We start from the raw sequence: 22,772 nt of genomic DNA, 5'->3' as shown, positions 1-22,772 counted from the left end.
ATGACCTCCTAGTACACAGCAATGCCTGAGAAATACATTTTGAGAAATCAAAAGCCTTCATTCAGAAAAGAAGTCAGCTGATCTAATGTTCCATTTCTCAAAGAATGAATTTGTTGAAGTCTAAGTGACTCATCTAAGACACAGTGGTTCAAGGTCAGTCACTGCCCGGGCTGCAAAGCTATAAGCAGAACATGGTACCCCCACCCAAACCCCACCGCTTCCACAACAAAACAGGAAATAAACTATGATTGCAAGCAGCCTGCCAGGAGCTTAAAGAGACCAGGTTAAAACTGAAAAGATGATATTGATTGAGACCAAGTGAATGATAGCGAGTTTTGAAAAGATTTGTAGCTCAGGTTGAGGTTCTGAACGTAGGTTTGCTCGTTGAGCTGGAAGGTTCATTTTCAGACGTTTCGTCACCATACTAGATAACATCTTCAGTGAGCCTCCAGATGAAGCATGGTGGTATGGCCCGCTTTCTACTAATGTATTTGGGTTCACAGTCACCAAGATAGAAGAGGATGAAATATTGGTCTCCTTTGATGAAACATCCCTGTTTACTTCAATCAACATTAACCTGGCCAAGGAAACACTGACTATATTATTAGAAGACCCAAAGACACATACACAAAACACCACAAACTTCATCATCAAAGACAACATCGTCAAGCTAGTGGACCTATGCCTTACCACCCACTTTACCTTCAATAACAAAACCAATGGAACACCCATGCGATCTCCGATATCAGGGTTCTTACAGAGGCAGTAATGCAGAAATTCGAGCAAACAGCTCTGCCAACCATCCAACCCAAACTTTGGTTCCGCTACGTGGATGACACCTTTGTCATCACTAAATGAAACAAATTAAAGGAAATCTTCAAGACCATCAATAATACCCTAACTGGCATAAAATTCACTAAAGAGGAGGAAAGCAACAACAAATTGCCATTCCTAGATGTCGCAGTAGAGTGAACAGCCAATGGGGATCTTCAAACCAGCGTCTACAGGAAAACAAGATATATGGACCATATATCGAATTACAGAAGCAATCATCCCAAAATCCACAAACGAAGCTGCATTAGAACATTATTCCAACAAGCCACAAGACACTGCAGCACAGAGGAACTATGCAGAGCAGAGGAAAATCACCGATACAGTGCATTCAAAATGAATGGATACCCAATGAACACAGTCTGCCGATTTCTCAGCAACAAACCCAAACAAGCAGACAAAACATGTCCAGAAACCGTAGCCACTCTCCTCTACATCAAAGACATCTCAGAAATGACTGCCAGACTACTCAGACTTCTTGGCATCATGGTAGCCCACAAACCCACCAACACACTAAAACAGCAGTTAATGAATTTGAAAGACCCTATACAGACAACAAGCAAAACTGATGTCACTTACAAAATACCTTGCAAGAACTGTAACAAACACTACATTTGACAAACAGGCAGAAAACTAGCCACCAGGATACATGAACATCAACTAGCCACAAAAAGACATGACCCTCTCTCACTAGTATCCTTACACACAGATGAGAAAGGACACCATTTTGACTGGGAGAACTCATCCATCCTCAGACAATCCAAACAGAGACACACATGAGAATTCCTGGAAGCATGGCATTCCAACCGAACTCTATCAACAAACATATTGACTTGAATCCCATGTAACACTCCCTGAGAAATAGAACAGAAAATAACATCATCAGGAGAAATGACATTACCACAGGAAATTACATCACCAACCCAAGGAAACCCAAACACATAAATAGAAAGTGGGCTATACCACCAGTACTTCATCTGGAGGCTCACTGAAGACATTACCTAGTATGGTGACGACATGTCTGAAAATGAACCTTACAGCTCAGCGAGCAAACCTACATCCAGAGCCAAGTGAATGAATGTGAGCCTGAATACTTGTCTTTTGTCCTGCGGTGAATGTGTCATGACAATAGATCAGAACCCCAAAATACTTATGGACATGTTGTACTTTTAATTTTAATGTGTTTTCATTTTAAAAGTGAACTACTACAGCCAGGAAATGATAGCAGACCTAAATTCAGTGACAGTGGGATATTACACTTCTAATGAATCAGGGATACTTTAATCAGAAGGACCAAAAAGGAAAAGATAATGAAAGGCTGACTGCTCATCACCCCCTCTTGCCAGGAACCCATCTCCTGAAGATTATTTTAACTCTTCCAGAAATGCACAAGAAACAGGAACAAAAACTAACTCCACCACCTGGTCATGACGTCCTAATGTGAGAAAGCCCTTCCTGATGAAGGACTTTTGCGTGAAACGTCAATTTTCCTGCTCCTCGGATGCTGCCTGACCTGCTGTGCTTTTCTAGTACCACTCTAATCTTGACTCTTTTTTTTAAAACTTGTCTCTCTTTTATTGACTAACTTCTTATTTCTAATCTGAAAGTGTGATGAGTTTTTATTTATTATGTTTAGCAACTAATCATCTCACTCATTTGTTGTCTTAAGAAAGTGGTTAAATTAAAACATAAATTCATTTGGTTTGGGAGAAAGAGATCCTTTTCCCAATCCATCTCATTGTGACTAATCCAGGGGCTGGGTGAATAAAGTGGAGCCAGTCAAAACGTCTCCACCTGAGTGCTTAATGATTTGGGAAATCTCATCGGGAAGTGTAACAAACTGGGAAACATCACCTAGGCACTGGTCATCACAAAAGTAAAGTATTTCTTTGTTAAAATCATCCCCTGGGTAAATACTAATTTATTAAAGAATTTAGAGATCATCATTTGAGGCATTCCAGCTGCAACCTGGAAAGGTGAAATGAATAACAACTTGTAGATTTGATAGCTAAAAATGATTACTGTATTCTGTGGATAGCATTCTGTTATGGAGTCATAGAGATGTACAGTATGGAAACAGACCCTTCGGTCCAACTCGTCCATGCTGACCAGACTAACTAGTCCCACCAACCCAAACTAGTCCCACCTGCCAGCAGCCGGCCCATATCCCTCCAAACCCTTCCTATTCATATACCCATCCAAATCCCTCTTAAATGTTGCAATTTACCAGCCTCTATCACTTCCTCTGGCAACTCATTCCATACATGTACCACCCTCTCTGTGAAAAGGTTGCCCCTTAGGTCTCTTTGATATCTTTTCCCTCTCACCCTAAACCTATGCCCTCTAGTTCTGGACTTCCCGACCCCAGGAAAAAGACTTTGTCTATTTATCCTATCCATGCCCCTCATAATTTTGTAAACCTCTATAAGGTCACCCCTTAGCCTCCGATGCTCCAGGGAAAACAGCCGCAGCCTGTTCAGCCTCTCCCTATAGCTCAAATCCTCCAACCCTGGCAACATCCTTGTAAATCTTTTCTGAACCCTTTCAAGTTTCACAACATCTTTCCAATAGGAAAGAGACCAGAATTGCACGTAATATTCCAACAGTGGCCTCAGACAAAGTAACAGCTTCAAAAGCTTCCCATAGGGCTCCATTAGACATCAGTGTGTAAATTAATTGAGGGGAACCCAGGTCTGATTATGGTTGTATTTGCTGTCACATAAAATGTACATTTTCCTGGTACCACCACAATTGTGTCGAACATAAGTTGCATGCCAACAACTTCCTAGTCATGTAATCTGGCAATAGCTGTGAATGCAGCACCAATTGACTAGCTTCTGTTATAAAATCTTCGATAGTACAAATTTCAACAAGGAAACCAGTGACAGGAATGCTCAGCATATAGTATTGTCTTTATTTTCATTATTTTATCAAAAAACAAAATAACTCTATGACTATTAAAACTGATTTCAGCCTTTCATCTGACTAAATAATTAAATAAATAAATAATGCTCCACTGTAGCCAATTGTTTATGGTAACCTTCTGCCTACGATTAGCTTAAAGGATTCTACTGCAATGATGAAAAGGCATGATGACAATTAAAGGGGAAGAAAGATAGAAATGAACCTTAAAAGTATATAGTAGAAGTGTTGTGATCTGGTAGTGTGGTGGTTTAGACTCTCCCTCTGTGCTGGAGTGGTTGCTGGCTCAGTTTCCAATTGTGGTTAACACACAAATCTGTGAGCCACATGTATCATGTGTTTTCAGAATTCTTAGAAAGACCACTAGATACCTTATGCTTACTCACGAGCTGCCTTTTTCCCCTTTTCTTTTAAATGCAGTTCTAGAAGACATTCATATCTCAACTGTGTCTTCATTTGCCAAAAAAAGCAGTGTATGCCAGCAAATATTTTACATTTGTCAACTGGAATGCAACATAGTCTGCTTCCTTAACATTATACCATTACATTGCAATCAGAAATGAAAACGTGTCACTCTTTAAATGGTAATAAACACATTAGAAAATGTAAAAACTTAATATCAAAATGTTATGCTTCTGAACTGAAGTTTGATGTAGTTCATTCATGGTAGCTCTTCCATCTTGGAGGATAATCTTTTTTTTAATGAATGTTATAACTGCACTATTGCGAACACTTAAAGATAGTTATTAAGAAGAAGCTGTTCTATTATTTGTCTTCAACAAAATCAAATCACATAATTCTGAATGTGCTTTTCGCCAAGTAGAGTCCAATAGGTTCTGCTATTGAAAATATGGTCATAAATGTTAGGCCCTTTGTTGAGTGTCAGAACAATCCAGATACAACATATACAAAACCAATCCGGGCTCGCTTAAAGAAAAAACATTATATTAAAAATTGTGGGTGGCATGATGGCACAGTGGTTAGCACTGCTGCCTCACAGCGCCAGAGACCCGGATTCAATTCCCGCCTCAGGTGACTGACTGTGTGGAGTTTGCACATTCTCCCTGTGTCTGAATGGGTTTCCTCTAGGTGTCCTGGTTTCCTCCCACAGTCCAAAAATGTGCAGGTTAGGTGAATTGGTCATGCTAAATTGCCCGTAGTGTTAGATGTACGGGAATGGGTCTGGGTTGGTGGTGGGTCAGAGTGGACTTGTTGGGCCAAAGGGTCTGTATCCACAATGTAAGTAATCTAATCTGAGTATAATAGTTTATTATGGGTTTATCTTGGAACCATTCACTCAATCATCACAAGGAAGCCTGAATTCCCAATTCTTTTGGATCTATTTTCATTGCAAAAATTCAAAACTATCATTTCCAAAAGCTGTCCACTTTCTAATAACAAAATATAAATGGCTGCTGTATTAATCTGAAAAGAAATATCTTCATCCACACAACCAAATTCATTCTGGTGGAGCATTTAGTAAGAAATCAATTACTAGATAGAGAAGACCTTAGATTAGCTTCTTTTTAACAGCTTGTTTAAATATATGGTTACAACCAATAAAAATCACCATGACTCAATAATGGAAAGGCGATTATGTGGTTTCGAAGGGTGCCTTTATTTTCCAGCGGTCTAATACCCTACCAAGGTTTTATTTTGTAATTTTTGTCAAGATTTTGCAAGGAATTTCCACAATAAGAAGTAAAACAATATTTCTATGTGAAAGATACATTTATCTGATAATGCTTCTGGCCAGGTGGCTTGCCACAGGGACTGAATATTAGGAATTCAACCCACAGTGCCCTGTTTTCCCCTTCTCTGAAATGAATGGGTGGACAATTTGGAGAAACAATTGTCCAAATTCCCAAAATGTGGTTCAAACTAGATGCTGGGCAATCGATGTTGTAAAATAGACATTTGATTTGAGCTAATCCCAAGAATTATTTCATTTGGCTCCTCCAAAATGGAATTCCATCGCAACACACAAAATGGGAATGCCAGACGTCAGAGGCATGGTGACACTGTGGCTACCTCACAACACTAGGGTCCCGGGTTCAATTCCACCCTCAGGTGACTGTCTGTGTGGAGTTTGTACATTCTCCCTGTGACTGCATAGGCTTTCTCCGGGTGCTCTGATTTCCTCCCACAGTCCAAAGATGTGCAGGTTAGGTGGATTGGCCATGCTAAATTGCCCATAGTGTCCAGAGATATGTCAGATTGGTGGGTTAGGCATGGGAAATGCAGGTAGGGAGGTGGGTTTGGGTGAAATGCTCTTTGGAGGATCAGTGTGGACTTGATGGACCAAATGGCCTGCTTCTACACTGTAAGGTTTCTATGATTATGTTATTCTTAATATTTAATAGGATATTATTATAAGAAAATTAGTAAAATAAAGGTTGCATGAGAAAGCATTGGTGAGTAACATAAACAAAAACCTAGAGTACTTTCTTTGTAAATATATGGAGCAAGAGAATGACTGGGCCCATCAAAGATCATAGAGGTAACAGAAGATGTGGGCAAGGTCCTCAATGAATCCTTTATGTTGGTCTTCACAATGGAAATGGACAACATAGATATCGACATCAGGTTGGAGAAATGTGAAATATCATAAGAAATTAACAAAGAGAGAGAGGGGAGTTACTAGCAGATGTACAGCAATTTTAAAAATGGATAAATCTGAGGGCCCAGATGCGATGTATGAAATGTTGATGGAGGCAAGGGAGGAGATATAATGTGCCCTGGCAGTAATTTCCAAATCTTCTCTGGCCATAGGTGTGGTGCTAGAGGACTGGAGGACTACTAACATTGCCCCATTATTTAAAAAAAAGGGAAGTAAGGATAGACAGAAAACTTCAGGCTAGTCAATCCAATCGCAATGGTGGAAAATGTTTATAAAGAATTCTCAGAGATAAAATAGCTTTGCTATTGGAAAGAAAGAGTTTAATCAGGGATAGTCAGCATAGATTTGTTCAGGGAGGGTTGGGTTTAACAAATTTGCTTGAATGTTTTGAGGAGCTAACCATGACTGTTGATGAAAGTGATGTATTCAATGTGGTCTCCATGGAATTTGGCAAAATGTTAATAAAGTCCCTTTTGGCAGACTGATCAGGAAACCAAGAGATATGGGATCCAAAGCGGAGTAGAACATTGGATTGGCTAAGAGGCAGGAAGCAGAGGGTGATGGTAGAAGGATGCTTCCTTGATTGGATGCAAGTTTACAGTGGGGTCCCGCAGGGATTTATGTTGGACCCCTTGATGGTTGCCATATAAATTAATTATTTGGATATGAATGAATGGTATATAATGAATGAGCATGCAAATGACCAAAATAATTGTGAGAAGGATAGACATAAATAAACTATAAAAAGTTATCAATGAACTGGTCAGATGGGCAGAGTAGGGACAAATGGAACTCAATCCAGAAATATGTAACATAATGCACTTCAGGAGTACGAACAAAACAAAGTTTCACTCTGAATGGTGGAATCCTGGATAGTACTGAAGACCAGAGAGATAGTGGGAAGCATATCATAGATCACTGAGGATGGCAGGATAGATAGATAACGTAGTTAAGAAAGCTTCTGGAATACTTGCCCTTATTAGCTAAGGGGAGAATATAAGTACAGTGAAGTTATGTTGGAATGTTATGAGATGGTGGTTCTACTACAACTGGTCGATTGCATTCAGTTCTGATGGTCACATTATGGGAAGGATGTGATTTCACTAGGGAGACGGTAGAGGAGAATTATCAGAATGCTGCCTGGGCTGGAGGATCTAAGCTATGAGGAAAGGTTGGAGAGGCTGGGGTTGTTTCCTTGGAAAAGGAATGATTGAGCAAGCACCACATCATAGAATCCCCTCAATGCAGAAAGAGGCTATTTGGGTCCCTTGGTCCAAGGGTACCCGGAGCTATGTGACAGCACTGCTAATGAGCCATTGTGCCACCTCTAACAGGTGTATGGAATAATGAGGGGCATTGATAGGCTGATTGAAAGGAAGGTTTTCTCCATTAGTAGAGGCATTAATATCCAGGAGGCATAGACTTAAGCTAAAAGTAGAGTTGAGGGGATTGTTATTATTCAGAGGATGGGGTGTGGCTAGAACTTCCTGCCTGAAAGGGTGGTTGAGTCAAAAACTCTCATTATGTTTGAACAGTTGTTAGTATTTGGCAGTATTCATTTGAGTTTCATAGCTCCCAGGATAATGGGCCAAAATCTGGGAAATGCAATTTGTGTAGTCAGACCTTTGTTGACTGGTGCAGACACAATGGGCTGAATGGCCTCGTTTTGTTTATGAGTCTCCTAAGGACCTAGTCAGCCAGTGCACAAGTGTGATTTGATAGTGAGGCAAGACAAGCGAAGGGGTGTCCATGTTTAACTACCTCATATATCCTGAATTAGGATATCTTAGCTGGAAACAATGAAGGTTATCAAACTGGCTTGTACATTCCTGGAATGCAGAGGACAAAATTTGATCAGTTTTGTCAACGGTAATCCAGTGATACAATCAGAAAATATGTGAGTGCATTTGTTGGTCAAAAGCAAATCATATTTGGCTGTGACGATTACTGCGTATTGAATAACCCAAGAACCAAGCATCCAGACTCAGATATAAACAAGTTACTCAGGGGATGTGTTGAAGCATTGTTAGTTCCTGAAGAATCATATCCTTTGTGTAATCAACAAGGGAAAGGAAAAAGCTAGGAAGAAAACAAAAACAGTTCTCGCGTGGAAGGTGAAAAATTGGGGAACAATTCTGTTCAAGTTTTAATTCTTTGAACAGAAATACAAAATCTAGCTAAGATATATTGTCTTATGTTTAAGAGACAATCAACTTTATTAAAGAAACCAGGAAAGTGATCAAATGATTGTTTTCCACTATGCAATATAGAAAACATACTTTGTTGAGCTATTCAAGAAAAAAAACAGATTAAACATCTGATACACTGGCTAGAATTGCCTGGGAAGACACAAATTAAATAATCATGGGGCACCAGCAACAAAAGGGTTAAATTCTAGAACACATCTACTGTCTGTCAAAAACTCTCCTTTGTACCAAAAATACTATTCCCAAACAACAAAAATAAACAAACCACTTTACAATTATAAAGTATGAAGGGAATGCAGCATCAATATTCATCTTAATAGAAATATCTTTAAAAGTATTTAGAACAAAATACATTTTGATGACTACTTGTACTTTTCTACTCACTCTGCCAAAGAGGCTTAATGCAACTTACATACCGTGTGTTACAATGAGAAAGGGATGTACACTGCCGCTACTTTTCACTTGCTCCACCAAAATGAATCTATTTTTCAGCAAAATGGTTGGGGCCATTTTCAGAAAGTTAAAAGGTTGTGCTGTAATATTGTTACTATTTTAATGACAAACATAAGCATTTATTTTTGAGATAATTTTCAATTAAGAATCAATACCAAGCTAACTTTAACAATAATTTACTTTGTGGAGTCTTGCTGGTTCTGCAATATAAGCATGCTTTAAAAATTATATTTAGAATTAATCATTTGAAGAGCAACTAAAGACTCATTTTGTTAGAGCAGCTTTACATTTCGTGCATTTATATATACTTTTCAAGCCTGTCTATTGTTGTGAAGTGTAGTTATAGAAAATACTTGCTTCGTGTCTGACCCAAAGTGCTTCCAGATAAACGTTTGTGTGTTTAACCACTCGTTTGATAATCAGGCTTGAATGAACAAAAGGTCTTTGATATGGGTTAGTACTCCATAAATAACATCTTCTCACAAAGATCATACAACATTGTACAACTGCATTGCCTCTTGTGCTTAAGGATACATCACAAGATATTTTGCCATTGCCCGCTATGTTCTCTCTAATTGCTTCAATCTTTACTGGCACCAGAACTCCTTATGCCAGTAACAATGATTTGATTATCAAAGGTTTGTTCGAAGTTTTACAAGTTGATGTCTGTGAGTTTACTGCCTGAGCGCTGATAATGTTCATCATTAAGACTTCCACATTTAATAGAGTGTTGCCATGCTTGGAATGAAATGCAGTGTTGAATTAATACCAGCACTCATTACTGTGAAAGTGTTGTCTTCGCTGATTCTAGTCTGATATTAGAGAGATATCCTGCCTCACCACTATTGGTAGAAAATGGGCTGAAGGATGTTTCCGTCTTGTTTTGTGTCCTCTCCGTGGAGACCCTTTTCCATTTAAAGCCACAAACATTTGTCGTTCATTGTGCTTCCACTTCATGGAAGCATAGGTATTGTAACCATTCTCTTCTATTCTTTCTTTAAGTTTGCAGTCATTATTAAAATCTTTCTGCAAAACAAAATTAAAACAATGTTGCAAATATTAAACTTCCAGAGTTGCACATTCATCCTTAATTAGCTGCCAATTGCAATCACCAAAGTTTTCAGCTGCTGTGAAAATTAATAAATGTCTTTATTGCGAATTGAATGATTAACATGTCAGCACGTTTATGACATTTCTCTGATTAAAAGAACATTAACTACTTATTTGCTCAAGCACAAGCAGTCTTCTACTGCTACTGTGGGTCAGAAATCCATGAGCAACGTCAAAGGTGGGCAACGGGCTATGGACCCAGAGTTTGACAGAATTCTGAAGTTGGTATGAAAAGGCTGACTCTGATTGTGTGGTCAGTTAGGAGATGTGACATGCGCTGTCTGACCAATTAGGTATCTGTGATGGGCTTTTATGCAGCTCATGCCTCTTTATTAATGATGCTTCTGATGCCAGTGGCTGCCACCCTCAGTATTGGCACTCTACCACTCATGCCTTCAACAATGGTGTAACTAACCCACTGGCTGCTCACCCTGACCTTCATACTATCCAATCCTTATCTATTTAACCCACTGACTCACCAACTGCTGTGGGATGCTATTGCACCTCTTACTATGAATCCTGCTTGGACAGGCTTCATTACACTCCATTGTCCATGTGTCTAGACTGTGTCAGTATTATACTTGTTGCAGGTTTATCAGTTCAGTTGTTAATCACTGTGTTTTGTGGAGGTGAGGTATTCTATCATAGACCAGGGTTGGGGTGAAAACTATTGGAAGCCAGAATGTCTTGTTTGAATTTCTCCTGTTCCCCCTCTGACTGTCCATATTCAGGTGGTCTTCTCAAGCTCTTCCAATCTTTGAGTTATGAATGTATTGAAATCAAGATTTAGGGCTCCCTATCCTACCCTATCACATGCATACCTGGGATTCCAACTGAATATCTCAGCTCACTCCGTTCTTTAAAATTCAGGTTTAATACTAAATAAGCATTACGAATTTATATCACTTCACCCTCCCATTCCACAGTCTCCTGAGATGAAATTAAGTCTATTAAGTCAGTGATAAACATTTAGTGATGAGACATTGCTGAGTGAATGTCTTGGTACAACGTAACATTTAAATGGCTCATAAAGCTATTTTTGACCTTAGATTGTCTTGACAATTTTGAGTTGGCTTTTTTAAAAATGTGCTTTGAAATCTTTCATTTATTCTGATTCCCTAAATTTGCTTGCTTAAGACAATAAATTTAACAATTTATTCATAAATTAAGATATATAACTAAATGAAAACAAAGTAAAATAAAATTCAATTGGTGTTAGAGATTGTGCTTCATGTTATTTTTATTCAATGTGGCCCTGTGAATAAATTATTTTCAGATTGCTTATTCATTGCTGAAAGTTATCTTTGTTACTCTGTTCCCCAGAGAGAGTTATTCATGTGCAATAGAGTGTAACTGTTCTCAACATACAGCAATATCATTTTATGAGGACTGGAATCAGAGAAACTGTCATGGGCAGAACATTCCAGCCAACTCACATCAATCATTGAACAACAGGGAGTTCCTGGATGGTGAAAACAAATCTGTTGCATGTTTTACAGATTTGCAAGCAATAATTAGAATACATATGCTACTATTTGTTACCATGTCATGACTATCCCATGAACCTGTTGAATTGCACTTTGCTGGAAAAGATTTTAATTTTTGCATTAATTGTGGTCTGATCTTATTTAAAAATACCTGCATATTAATCATATATTTAAATAATTTATTATGACAAACATTACCCATGGATTTTATGGAAGGATTTTGCATTTTGGGAATTGGATCCAGAGTTTGGCAGCAAGTCCTTTTGCTTGGATCTCCATCCCATCTATCCCATCAAGCTCATTGCCTCAGAACTGATTTCATAGACTCTGATTTCACACTCCCCCTTTGAAATATTTTCAGGTTCAATTCCACTTCCTCTTGCAGTCGACCCGAGAATCATCTGCACCCATACATCCTTGCCAGCTTTCTTCACTCCTGGAGTGATGATTGCTGATTTCATGACTCCTCTTCTCCACTATTTAAGACTTTCATTTCAGTTTCTAGGCTATAAAATGGACTTTGCTACACATGAAGTCACATTTCTGAGGACCAAAGTCATATGATTCAAAGACTGAATTATATCCAATCACTATCCAGATGTCCCTGGCAGCATCCGAAAAAAACAGGCATTAGATCCCTAATGTCCATCCCCCAGGGGTCTAACATCCTTGCATGGTCTGCTCACATAAACAGGTGATGATGATGAATTGGTCAGGCCTGCCCTGCTCAGGTTTCTTCATTTTCTGCCAACTGAAGGCGAACTTTAAGAGAATAATCTAATCAGAAAAACTCTCATGGAGCCAAAAGGTGACCAGAAGGCTCCTTTGACTCGATTGTCGTTGTGATGATCTTCCCCCATCTTGTTACCTGTTCCAACTTCTCTTCTAAATAAAATGGAAGCTGACAGTGAAGGCAAAAAGTCTTGATGCCTCACACAGAAAATGATAATGAGTCCAACTTTGGGTGTACCTGAGCTTCTTGGCTGGTTTTCAAGCTGTTTATATACTCCCAATATTTCAGTTTGTATATGTTTCCAAAACCATTCCTTAGATTTCTCCAAATTTCTATCTTTATTGTTTTTAATCAGTTCCTTGCCTTCACAAATATTCCAAGAAGTTCCTTTACACCAGTAACTTTAAGTAAATTCTAAAGTAAAAAGCAAACACTCAGCAGATGAGGCGGCATCTTTGGAAACAGAAGCAGCTTAAATGTTTCAGTTCGATGATCTTCATTGATGTAAAAGGACATCGCTGTTTTCACAGCTGCTGTCAGAGTTACCGAACATTTCCAATATTTATTGATTTTACTCCAGATTTTCAGCATTCTCAACATTTTCCCTTTAGTCTGTGTGCACTTGTGAATTTAATTGAAGTTTCTTTTGAGCAAACAGTGCAAACAGAACGAAAGATACTTTGAATATATCTACCACACACAATAGTTTAAGGTCAACTTTGGGTAGTAGCATATCTGTGATCCTTGTTTTAATTATTTTTAACCAACCTGTTCAGACTTGGTTTGACACATCTCTGGAGCACATAGAACTTGAACCTGGAACTTCTGGCTGAGAGGCAGGGATGCTTCCACTGTGTCACAAAAGACCCCTATGATCCTTGTTCTATACTGAATTAGCTGCATGGCATTTCAAGTGCCATAACTGGCCTTAGTCCCTTTAGATGAGATGGAAGGGTGAATCAGCTGGGGTTTGTGTGCTTCATTGTGGAATTGAATGAAAGCATATGAACTTTGGGTCAGCATAGTGGCTCAGGGGTTAGCACTGCTATCTCACAGCGCTAGGGACCCGGGTTTGAGAGCCACCTTGGGTGACTGTCTATATGGAGTTTGCACGTTCTCCTCGTGGGTTTCCTCTGGGTGTTCTGGGTTCCTCCCACAATCCAAAGATATGCAGCTTAGGTGAATTGGCCATACTAAATGGCCCATAATGTTAGCTGCGTTAGTCAGGGGTAAATATAGGGTAGAGGAGTGGGTCTGGGTGAGTTCCTCTTCGGAGGGTTGGTGTGGACTTGTTGGTCCGAAAGGGCCTGTTTCCACACTGTAGGGAATGGAATCTAAAAAAAATTAACACTGTCTCTGTTGAAAAGCCTTATAGGAAAAATGTGTCTTGAGACAAGTATGATTTACCAGGTGGGGCCAAACAGTATTTGTGGATTTGTACCCTGATGTAAGATGGTTTCTTAAGAATAGCTGAGGAGATGAATTGGACGTGAAGAAAAGTACCACAGAATTTGTAAGAGGAATAAAGTTTATGCAGTAATTCCTGAATAATTAGTTCAGTTAAATCTAATCTAATCAACTCAAGCAACACAGCAGTAATCTGACAGTTGATATGTTCTGTGACTTAAGCTTTGGCCTATTAGTAACTAATTCAATTGCTGACCACATTATAATCTGCAGATAATTAAGCCATTAATCATTATAATCTCTTTTTAACGACACTATAATTGAAATGCTTTTAAAGAGTACTTACTGAGCCATAGATCTTTCCTCTCTTGTTCATGGCCAAATAATAATTGCTGTTAATTGCTTTAATAGCCACAACGCCAACTTCCACGGACGTAATTTTCAGTATACCTGGAGCAAAACAAGATAATATTATTATTTTCAAGACCACAGCAAAAGTATTTCAGAGAATATAGACTAATTGACACCAATTGCAAATAGAAAAATTATTTAAATAGACGCCGTAAAAACAGTCATTTCTGAAACTGCCCATGCATTATTGAGGAAAGAATAGTAATTCAGAGTGCTATGGAAATGAAGTTTGGGTAACATTACTGTTCCACAGTAAACTCAATTTCTTACAGTCACACTTAAGTTCCTCACAATGTAATACGAACATCTCTGTCTCACTGTCAGAGTATAATAAAAGGGAATGGTGTAGAAGAGGGTGTCACAATCGCAGCGGTTGGCCTGCAACAATGAATCAACAATGAACAAATGTTTTGTTACATTTGATCTGAGTTGCGTTTTAACAGATATTAAAGCCCCATCATTGAGTATGAAGGGAGGAAAAAGACTGAGGGATCTATACACATAGAAAATGGAGCAGAAGTAGACCACCCAGCCCCTCAAGATTGCTTCATTATTCAATAAGATCATGGTCAAACCTTTTGAATGTTACACTCTCGCCCACATCTGATAACTTTTGATTCACTTGCAAAACAAGAATCTATTTACCTCTGTCTTAAAAATGCGACTGCTTTGAGATATTTTGCTGTCAACCTACTACCCAGTTTTTCTTCAGAATCAGAATGATGTTGGGATTAAATTTGCAATGAGAAACCAATGAAATCTCACTGAATGATGAAGCAGACAGGATGGGCTGAATGGCCTTCTTCAGATCTTAGGTTGCATGGTCTTCTAGTCAACAATTTGCCTCATAACAGATGAAGCAGGGCTTCTGCTGGAAATATGTGGATTAAAAAGTTAAAGAGATCACCACTGGAAATTCAGAAAAGCCAGAAATTCAGGTTTGGAGAGGCTGGGTGAGAATGACACCTCTTACTGTGACTCCATTGAAGACATCCAGACTAATGCTTAACTTTCTACTGTACTCTATCCTCACCATTCCTACCTCATCCCGTCAAAGACACTCTGCCACTTGGAAACCATGGTGAAGTAGTTGAATTTCCGATGGTCATGACCCCTTCCCACTGCCAATCTGCACATTGCCAACATGTTACATTACGATCTTATACTCCACAACCACCTGATGAAGGAGCGGCGGTCCATAATGCTACAGCTTCCAAATAAACCTGTTGGATTATAACCTGGTGTTGTCTGATTTTTAACTTTGTACGCCCCAGTCCAACACCGGCACCTCCAAATCTTGCCGACATGAGCAGCCTGTCAGTTCTATGCAAATGAGACTCATCTGTACAAATGTTTGGTGACATCAGCAGTAGCCAATCCATAATGAGAGTCATCATCAAAAGTCAAGCAACTGTTATGCAAAGTAGTTCATAAATGGAAAATCATGAATAATCATTTTAACTGATCACGTTTTTTAAAAATCTAATGGGGAACTGAAGTGAAACTGTTCAAATAGTGACACAGATATGGAGTGACTTCATGAATATGTGAACCAAGAGATAGCTGAAACAAGCAAAAGACACAATGGTATGTGTTTGTGCAGAATTATGAGACATCTTGACCATTGAACTCCTGTGAACAAACTGTATTTAGCATTTACAAACAAATGTCTTTGGTTCCATTATGTCTGGATTGATATCCATACGTCTTGGAGAGTCTAATCTCAAAATGGCTTTAGAGGATAAAACCCATTCATCAATCATGTTATACTTATAAACCCAAAATATTTTCTTTTGAGACATCTTTATGTATTAATGGTCTATCCATGAACCCAAGATGTAATATTGTCACTCTAGCTTCTTACACTTTAACGAGAATTTCCATCCACCTTCGTAGAATTAATGCAATTGCAGTAACTGAGACTGCCCAATCAAGCAGAACTCAACGTTAAAATTTGATGTTCCAATGTCAGAGCTGTGCAGCAAAACAAAGATCATGCAGCATATGGATGTACGACAATATGATGTATTCTTTAAGTTTGTATTGATTATTACTGTCACGAACATCAACACTGATAGGCATAATTTATCAATAGTTTAGAACTGGGGTGAGGTGGGGGAAGGGGAAATGAGGAAACTGTTGAAGTCCACATTGATGCCCTGGGGTTGAAGTGTTCCGAGGCGGAAGATGAGGCGTTCTTCCTCCAGGCGTCTGGTGGTGAGGGAGCGGCAGTGAAGGAGGCCCAGGACCTCCATGTCCTCGGCAGAGTGGGAGGGGGAGTTGAAACGTTGCGCCACGGGGCGGTTTGGTTGATTGGTGCGGGTGTCCTGGAGATGTCCCCTAAAGCGCTCTGCTAGGAGGCGCCCAGTCTCCCCAATGTAGAGGAGACCGCATCGGGAGCAATGGATACAATAAATGATATTAGTGGATGTGCAAGTAAAACTTTGATGGATGTGGAAGGCTCCTTTAGGGCCTTGGATAGAGGTGAGGGAGGAGGTGTGGGCGCAGGTTTTACAGTTCCTGCGGTGGCAGGGGAAACCTTAGTAAGGTTTCACTTTTTAATAAATTTCATAACTGTTCAGCAAAGTTTCACATCAAGTTGAATGATATGATAGCAATGTTTATGAAGCATTTGCACAGACATCTGAACAAGCAGAGAATAGCGGGATATGGACCATGTGCAAACAGATGGGGTTAGGATAGAATGGTCAGCACAGACATAGGCCTTTCAGCCCACGCTGTTGTGCCCAGCATTTATCTTAATCTAAGATCAGCCTAACCTACACACCCCTCAATTTACTGCCATCCATGTGCTTGTCCAGCAGTCACTTAAATGTCCCTAATGTCTCTGACTCTACCATTGACTTTACACAGAGGGTGGTAGGTGCCTGGAACACGTTGCCAGCAGAGGTAGTAGAGGCAGGCATGGTAGATTCATTTAAGATGCCTCTGGACAGATGCATGAGTAGGTGGGGAGCAGAGGGATCCAGATGCTTAAGAATTGGGCGACAGGTTTAGACAGTAGATTTGGATTGGCTCAGGCTTGGAGGGCCGAAGGGCCTGTTCCTGGACTGTAAATCTTCTTTGTTCTTTGTTCTTTCTTCTGCATAAAGAACCTACCTCTGACATCTCCCCGATACCATAAAATTATTCTCCAATCACCATAAAATTATGACCCCTCGTGACAGTTCATTTCTGCCTGGGGAAATGTCTCTATGTACTCGATCCATGCATCTCATTACGTTGCACACCATAATCAAGCCACCTCTCTTCCATCTTCTCTCCAGTGTGAAAAACCCTAGCTCACTCAACCTCTCTTTATAAGACACGCCCTCCAATCCAGGCAGCATCCTGGTAAATCCACTTTGCACCCTCTCTAAAGCATCTACATCTTTCCAATAATGTGCTGATCAGAACTGGATACAATATTCCAAGTGTGGTTTAACCAGGGTTTTATAGAGCTGCAACCTCATGGCTCTTCAACTCATTCCCCCTGTTAACAAAAGTCAAAACACCATACACCTTCTTAACAATCCTACCAACTTGGGGAGCAACTTTGAGGGATCTATGTACATGGACCTGCTATTCCTTCACACTGCCAAGAATCCTGTCTTTAACCCTACATTGAATGCATTCATATCCAAATTCAAAATGAACCTTCCACAATGAAACTCTTTGCATTTATCCAGGTTGAACTCTATCTGCCGCTTCTCAGCCGAGCTCTGCATCCTTGTCTTGTTGTAGCCTGCAGCACCCCTCAACACTATCTACAACACCTCTGACCTTTGTGTCATCAGCAAACTTACTAATCCACCCTTCCACTTCTTTATCCAAGTCATTTATAAAATCTACAAAGTGCAGAGACCAAGAATAGATCCCTGTGGGACACCAATGTTCACTGACCTCCAGAAAGAATACTTTCCATCATTACCACTTGCTGCCTTCTTTCAGTCAGCCAATTCTATATCCAGCCAGCCAAATTTCCCTGTATCCCATACCTCCTAACTTTCTGAATGAGCCTACAGTGGGGAACCTTATCGAATGCCTTCCTGATATCCGTATACACCACATCCACTGCTCGACCTTCGTCAATTTGTCTCAAGTTGATATTTACAAATCCTATCTCTCAGAATTCTTTCCAGTACCTTGCTTACCACAGATGTAAGACTGTTATTCCCAGAGATTTCCCTATTCCCTTCTTGAACAGAGGAACAACATTCGCCTCATTCCAATCAGCCTGTACTACTCCCTTGGAGAGTGAGGATGCAAAGATCATCACCAGAGGTGCAGCAATCTCATTCCTCGCTTCCCAGAGTAACCTTGGATATATCTGGTCTGGCACTGGGGATTTATCTATCTTGATGTTTCCCAGAATTTCCAGCACATCTACCTTCTTAAAATCAATCTGTTCAAGCCTATTAACCTGGTCCATCGTGTTCTCACTATCAATATGGTCCCTTTCTCTAGTGAACGCTAAAGCAAAAAACTAATTTAGGGCATCCCCTATCTCTTCAGTCTCCAGGCACAAGTTCCCTCCACTATCTCAGATCAGCCCTACTCTCTGTCTGATCATTCTCTTATTCCTCACGTAAGTGTAGAAAGCCTTTGGGTTGTCCCTCATCCTTCCCGCCAAGATTTCTTCGTGCCCCCTCCTAGCTCTCCTCAGTCCATTTTTCAATTCTTTCCTAACTACCCTGTAATCCTCTAAAGCTGGGCCAGATCTTTGCTTCCTCAACCTTAAGTAAGATCCTTCTTCCTTTTGATGAGAAGCTCCTCTTCTCTTGTCATCCAAGGCTCCTTCACCTTACCATTCCTTGCCTGTCTCAGTGGGACAAAGTTGTCCAACACTCGCACAAGTGCTCCTTAAACAGCCTCCATGTTTCTGTTGTGCATTTCCCATAGAACAAATGTTCCCAATTTATACTCCACATCACCTTTCTAATAGCAGTGTAATTTCCCCTCCCCAATTAAATACTTCCCATACTGTCTGTTCCTATCCCTCTCTATGGCCATGGGAAAGGTGACACAGTTGTGGTCACTGCCACCGAAATGCTCTCCCACTGAGAGATCTGATACCTGGCCTGACTCGATGCCTAGCACCAAATCCAATATGGCCTCCTCCCTTGTTGGCCTTACCACATATTGAGTCAGGAGTCCTTCCTGGACACACCTGACAAAATCAGCTCCATCCAGACCAACTGCTACTAAGGAGGTTCCAATTAATATTGGGGAAGTTGAAGTCATTCACATCAACAAGCCTGTTACATCTGCACCTTTCCAAGATCTGCTGTCCAATCTGTGCTGCTAATGGAAGGTCTATAGAAAACACCCAATAAAGTGACTGCGCCTTTCCTGTTAATGACTTCCCCCCCATACTGACTCAGTAGACAAACCCTCCTCAACAACCTCCATTTCTGCACCTGTGATGCACTCTCTAATTAATAATGTTACTCCCCCTCCTCTTTTATACCCCTCCCTGTTCTTTTTAAAATATCTAAACTCTGCAACATCCAGCAACCATTCCTGCCCCTGTGAAATCCATGTCTCCGTTATGGCCACAACATCATAGTTCCAAGTACTGATCCATGCTCTAAGTTCATTATTCTTATTCCCAACACTTCTTGCATTGAAACAGACACACATTAGCCCATCCCTTTGCCCTATCAACTATGTATCCTTCCTGATAGACTCTCTGCATTCTATTTCTGTCCGTTCAACAACCACCCTCTTCTTTGATCTTTAGCTCTGGTTTTCATCCCCCTGCCAAACTAGTTTAAACCCCCCCGAAGTGCTCCAGCAAATCTGTTGCTCAGAATATTGGTCCAGTTTAAGTGCAACCCTTCCATCATGTACAGGTCTCACCTTCCCCAGAAGATACCCCAATGATCAACGTAAGGCCACCCTCCTGCACCAGCCCTGTAGCCACGTGCTTAGCTTCACTCACTCCCTGTTCCTCACCTAACTAGCACGTGGCACTGGTAGTAATCCTGAGATTACTACTCTGTTTATCCTGCGTTTTAGCTTCCAAGATAACTCCCTGAAATCACTTTTTAGATCCTCCTCCCTTTTCTTACTATGTTATTGGTGCCAGTGTGCACCACGGCTTCTGGTTGCTCACTCTCCCCCTTCAGAATCTTGTAGACTCAATCACAGATACCCCGGACCCTGGCACCAGGGAGGCAACATACCTTCTGGGAGTCCCCTTCGAGACCACGGAATCTGCTGTCCTTTCCTCTAAATACAGTATTGAGTCTCCTACCTCTGGCTGTTTTCTAATCATCCACCTTCCCTTTTGATCCACAGAGCCAGGATCAGTGCCAGAGAGCTGGCCACTACAGCTTTCCCCTAGTAGGTCACCCCCCCCCCACCCCACCCCTGCCCCCCCCACCTCCCAAACAGTGTCCGAAACGGTATACTTATTGAGGGAAATGGCCACAGGGGATCCCTGCATTGCCTGTTCCCTTTTTGCCCCTGACCATAACACATCTACCTTTTTCCTGTACCTGAGATGACAGTACCTCCCTGTAACTCCTCTCTATTACCCCATCCACCTCCTGAACGATCCGAAGTTCATCCAGCTCCAGCTCAAGTTGCCTAATGCAGTTTCCGAGGAGCTAGAGTTGGGAGCATTTCCTGCAGATGAAGTCAGTGGGGACACATGATGGGCCAAAGGGCTTGTTCCTTTGCTGTACTTTTCTGTGTTGTATACAGGCAACCATCAATTACAACATTACAGTGTGCAACAGAAGGTTATGTTGAATCTGATAATCAAGCATTTTGATCAAATTTTAAGCCAATATGGTAAGGCATATTTAGTGCAGAATTAACTAATTATTAACTAGTAGCAATAAAGGAGTTAAATGTTTATTGCCCACAGCCTTCGTCATTTAAGGTTATACTATAGTGTACTAAGGCTATGAGATTTTGGGCTGTTTCATTAGCAGGCAGACCTGACCACTACAGCTTTCCCCTGGTACATCGCTCAGCTCCCCCCCAACAGGATCCAAAACGGCATACTTATTATTGAGGAGAATGGCCACAGGGGATCTCTGCACTTCCTGTTGCCTTTTGAGGTTGTGCTATAGAGTACTGAGATTATGAGATTTTGGGCTGTTCCATTAACAGGCAGATCTGAGTTGACTTGTTTATTGTTGGAGTATTGTTGCTTTTCTTCTGAATCATAGTGACAAGATATGGGTAAGGCAAGGACAGGGAGGCAGACTATTGCAGCCCTCCTGTGATTCAGTTGCATGGCCTCAAGATTGGTATGTACACTTCCTGCTCACACTGCTGCGCTACTGAGTAAACAAGGACCTAGGTGACTGCTGTCCGCAGGGTGTGAACATCTGCTGCCCAGCTGGTCCCAGCTAAATTGTGGATTAAATTGATTAAATTGAGTCTGGTCTTTATCTTGGCTTGAGTTTTCTTCAGATGTTGACGGTTTGATAAACTACAATCCAGAACCACTCCAAGGTAATTTGGAAAATTGCGTGTTCAGTTGTGTAGTAGGGAGCACACAAGGAGTTCTTTGCTTGTTGGGAGTTCAAATGCAATGCAGAGACAAGTGTTTTCTAAAGATTTGGACAAAGCTGCCACGGTTTATATTAGACCGAAAGTCTTCTGAAAGCATATGTTCTGCTAGGGGAAAAGTTCTCGTTTAGATGGCTATCACAAGGTCATCTGCGCAATCTAAATTTCTTTGACTGAGTCGGCGAGATGAATATGAACAAAATGATAGTGCCAAGTCTGAACCACGCAAGGGAGGAAGATATCAGTCTTCACCTTTTTTTTTCTGCTAAGCACAACAGCATGAGTACTGACATTATCCAAGCGATCAAATGGCCATCGATGGCAATCAGAAGAGAAGCACTCACTCCATTTTGTTACGAATATTGTGGTTAATGGGCTCCTAGTTTCTAATGGCCAGGCTGTTAGTGTTACACAGTGGGACTGTGTGGAATCCCCAGTTATACAGACTCCTTGGGATTGCCCTGGTAATTAAAAATAATGCTCGGCAATTCTCCTTTGCTTAGAACCCTCCCACAGTATCCACTTGAATCTGGGAATTCAGAATGTGCAGCTACAGTTTCAGGCAAAGGCTATCATCAAGAATCAGGTTTATGCTCGAAACGCCGATTCTCCCGCTCCTTGGATGCTGCCTGACCTGCTGTGCTTTTCCAGCATCACACTCTTGACTCTGATCTCTAGCATCTACAGTCCTCAATTTCTCCTCAGGAAGGCAGTGGGCTGTATAATGAGACCTGAAGGTGTAATATACCTGGAGACATTGGGGCTTGTTTGTGGGGAACTCTGCAATCTGTACAAAGCCAAGAGCTCAAGCTTGCTTCTTCGGATTGTGGAATGGGAGAGAAGTGCTCGCTTTAAGAATGATTTGGAGATGCCGGTGTTGGACTGGGGTGTACAAAGTTAAAAATCACACAACACCAGGTTATAGTCCAACAGATTTAATTGGAAGCATTAGCTTTCGGAGCGCCGCTCCTTCATCAGGTGGTTGTGGAGGACACAATTGCAAGACACAGAATTTACAGTAAAAAAGCTTTAAGAAAGCTTTAAGAAGCATGACCTCAGTC

General features: G+C 40.7%; 1 protein-coding gene across 1 annotated transcript in view; it reads right to left on the bottom strand.

Annotated features, from left to right (window-relative positions):
• Positions 1-8,560: 8,560 nt before the first annotated feature.
• fgf10a (fibroblast growth factor 10a) overlaps positions 8,561-22,772 on the bottom strand; it is a 170,006-nt gene continuing 155,794 nt past the window's right edge. The window contains exons 3-4 of the mRNA XM_072571646.1: positions 14,117-14,220; positions 8,561-10,059 (exon numbers count right to left, since the gene is read on the bottom strand). Coding sequence (XP_072427747.1) covers positions 9,841-10,059; positions 14,117-14,220 — 323 coding nt within the window. The 3' untranslated portion in view covers positions 8,561-9,840. The remainder of the gene's footprint in view (positions 10,060-14,116; positions 14,221-22,772) is intronic.

The sequence above is a fragment of the Chiloscyllium punctatum genome, chromosome 1 (genome assembly GCF_047496795.1).
Source record: "Chiloscyllium punctatum isolate Juve2018m chromosome 1, sChiPun1.3, whole genome shotgun sequence".
NCBI classification, from domain to species: domain Eukaryota; kingdom Metazoa; phylum Chordata; class Chondrichthyes; order Orectolobiformes; family Hemiscylliidae; genus Chiloscyllium; species Chiloscyllium punctatum.
The sequence above is the reverse complement of the archived record's forward strand: the minus strand, read 5'-3'. Positions and strand labels throughout refer to the sequence as shown.